This window comes from Solanum pennellii, chromosome 11 (assembly GCF_001406875.1).
Source record: "Solanum pennellii chromosome 11, SPENNV200".
Classification (NCBI taxonomy): Eukaryota; Viridiplantae; Streptophyta; class Magnoliopsida; order Solanales; family Solanaceae; genus Solanum; species Solanum pennellii.
Window position 1 is genome coordinate 61,785,986 of NC_028647.1, and position 2,361 is coordinate 61,788,346.

Here is a 2,361-nt window from a genome sequence, read left to right on the forward strand (position 1 = left end):
TAGTATACTTAGAGAAAAGAGCTTATCTTATTTTGTTGTTTACTTCACACAGAGGAAGAGAGAGAGAGATGGGAGAGATGCCAATGAGCAAAATCCATGAAATTTTGCAATTCACCAATCATGTTATACAAGGTAGGTGGTTCTCTCTTTTTGCTTCATTTCTCATAATGGCTGGAGCTGGTGCTACTTATCTATTTGGTACTTACTCTAAAGAAATAAAATCTTCACTTGGATATGACCAAACCACACTTAATCTCTTAGGTTTCTTTAAAGATCTTGGTGCTAATGTTGGTGTTTTCTCTGGTTTACTTGCTGAAATTACTCCAACATGGTTTGTTTTACTTGTTGGTGCATCAATGAATTTCATTGGCTATTTCATGATATGGTTATCTATTGCTGGCAAAATTCCAAAACCAAATGTTTGGCTTATGTCTATGTACATATGTATTGGTGCTAATTCACAAAATTTCGCAAACACTGGTGCTCTTGTTACTTCTGTTAGAAACTTCCCTCAGAGCAGAGGAAATATGATTGGGTTATTAAAAGGTTTTACTGGATTAAGTGGTGCTATATTGACACAGTTATACTTAGCTCTATATGGAAATGATGCTACTTCACTTGTTTTGCTTATAGCTTGGTTACCTGCTGCAATATCACTCATATTTGTGTATACCATTCGGGAGATGAGAGTCGTTAACCAGCCGAATCAGTTGAAAGTTTTTAACTATTGTTTGGCTATAGCAATCGTGCTCGCGTTGTTTCTTATGGTTATGACATTGGTTGAAAGGGCAGTTAGTTTTACTCATGCTGCTTATGTTGCTACTGCTACTGTAGCTTGTGCTTTGTTGTTTACGCCTCTTTTGGTTTTCGTTAGAGAAGAGTTGTTAAGTGTTTTTCGTAAAGAAAATCCTCCGCGAGTACCAGGAGTTGTGGTAGTAGTAGAGAAAGAAGATACTAACAATTTGAAGTGTTTGTCATTCAATGACATTTTCTTGAATAAACCAGAAAGAGGGGAAGATTATAGTATATTGCAGGCACTTTTCAGTACTGATATGTTGATTTTATTCGTTGCTACGTTCTGTGGACTTGGGACGAGCTTGACTGCTGTCGATAACTTAGGACAGATCGGAGAGTCTTTAGGATATCCAACAACAACAATCAAGTCCTTTGTGTCACTTCTTAGTATATGGAACTTTTTTGGGAGAATTTTCTCAGGATTTGTATCTGAAGCGTTGCTCGTTAAGTACAAATTCCCTAGGACACTTATGATGACATTAGTCCTGTTGTTATCCTGCATTGGACTACTTCTCATCGCGTTTCCATTCAACGGATCAGTATACGTTGCATCAGTGATCATCGGGTTCTCATTTGGTGCACAATTGCCTTTACTCTTCTCAATCATTTCTGAACTTTTCGGATTGAAGTACTATTCCACATTGTTCAATTGTGGTCAATTGGCTAGCCCTCTTGGCTCATACATATTGAATGTGAAGGTAACGGGACCTCTATACGATAGAGAGGCATTGAAGGATCTCGCGAGAAGAGGCTTAACTAGATCATCTGTTAAAGAATTGACATGTATTGGGAACCAATGTTATCGACAGGCTTTTATTATCTTGGCTAGTGTCGCCTTCTTTGGCGCGCTAGCCTCGTTGGTTTTGGTTGCAAGAACTAGAAAATTTTATAAAGGTGATATATACAAGAAGTTCAGAGAGCAAGCTGAGGCAACTGAGGCAGAAATGGCTTCAACAAACAATAAATAAGCAGATATATACACTAATAACAACTTTACACAATTTAAAGCCAATTTTTGGCCTATTTAAGTAGTATCATTTATGTATCCATTAATTATGTATTAATCCAATGAAAAGAAAATTGTCATTTAATATCTGTTTGTAAGTAAATTGTTGAACTAGAAAATTACTGCCTGTTTTGGTAATATGTCGTTGTGCTAAGGGTCTATTAGAAACAACATTTCTACTTCACAAAGGTAGGGGTGAGTTTGCGTAGATTTTACCCTCCTGAGATCTCATTCGTGAGATTACATTGAGGGTGTGTTTGGTATGAAGGAAAATGTTTTCTTGGAAAACAAGTAGATTTTGGACTTATTTTCTCATGTTTGGTTGGTGAGTAGAAAATATTTTCGGAAATAATTTTTAGCGTTTGATTTACGAATGAAAAATGTTTTTGAGAGACATCTTTTATTTTTACTAGAGTAGAAGTAATTATTTATGAAATTGAAAATATTTTTTAAAAACACTTTTATTTGGTGGTGGGGGGTGGTGGGGGAGGAGGTAGGAGTGAAAAAATAAAAATTTGAACTCTATAGTATTTTTTAAAAATAAAATTATTTTTGGGGGT

At 35.8% G+C, this 2,361-nt stretch overlaps 1 protein-coding gene across 1 annotated transcript; it reads left to right on the forward strand.

Moving 5' to 3' along the window:
- On the forward strand, positions 1-1,941 carry LOC107003070 (protein NUCLEAR FUSION DEFECTIVE 4). The gene has a single exon (XM_015201317.2). The coding sequence runs from the start codon at positions 69-71 to the stop codon at positions 1,761-1,763; it is 1,695 nt and encodes a 564-aa protein (XP_015056803.1). The 5' UTR covers positions 1-68; the 3' UTR covers positions 1,764-1,941.
- Positions 1,942-2,361: the final 420 nt, after the last annotated feature.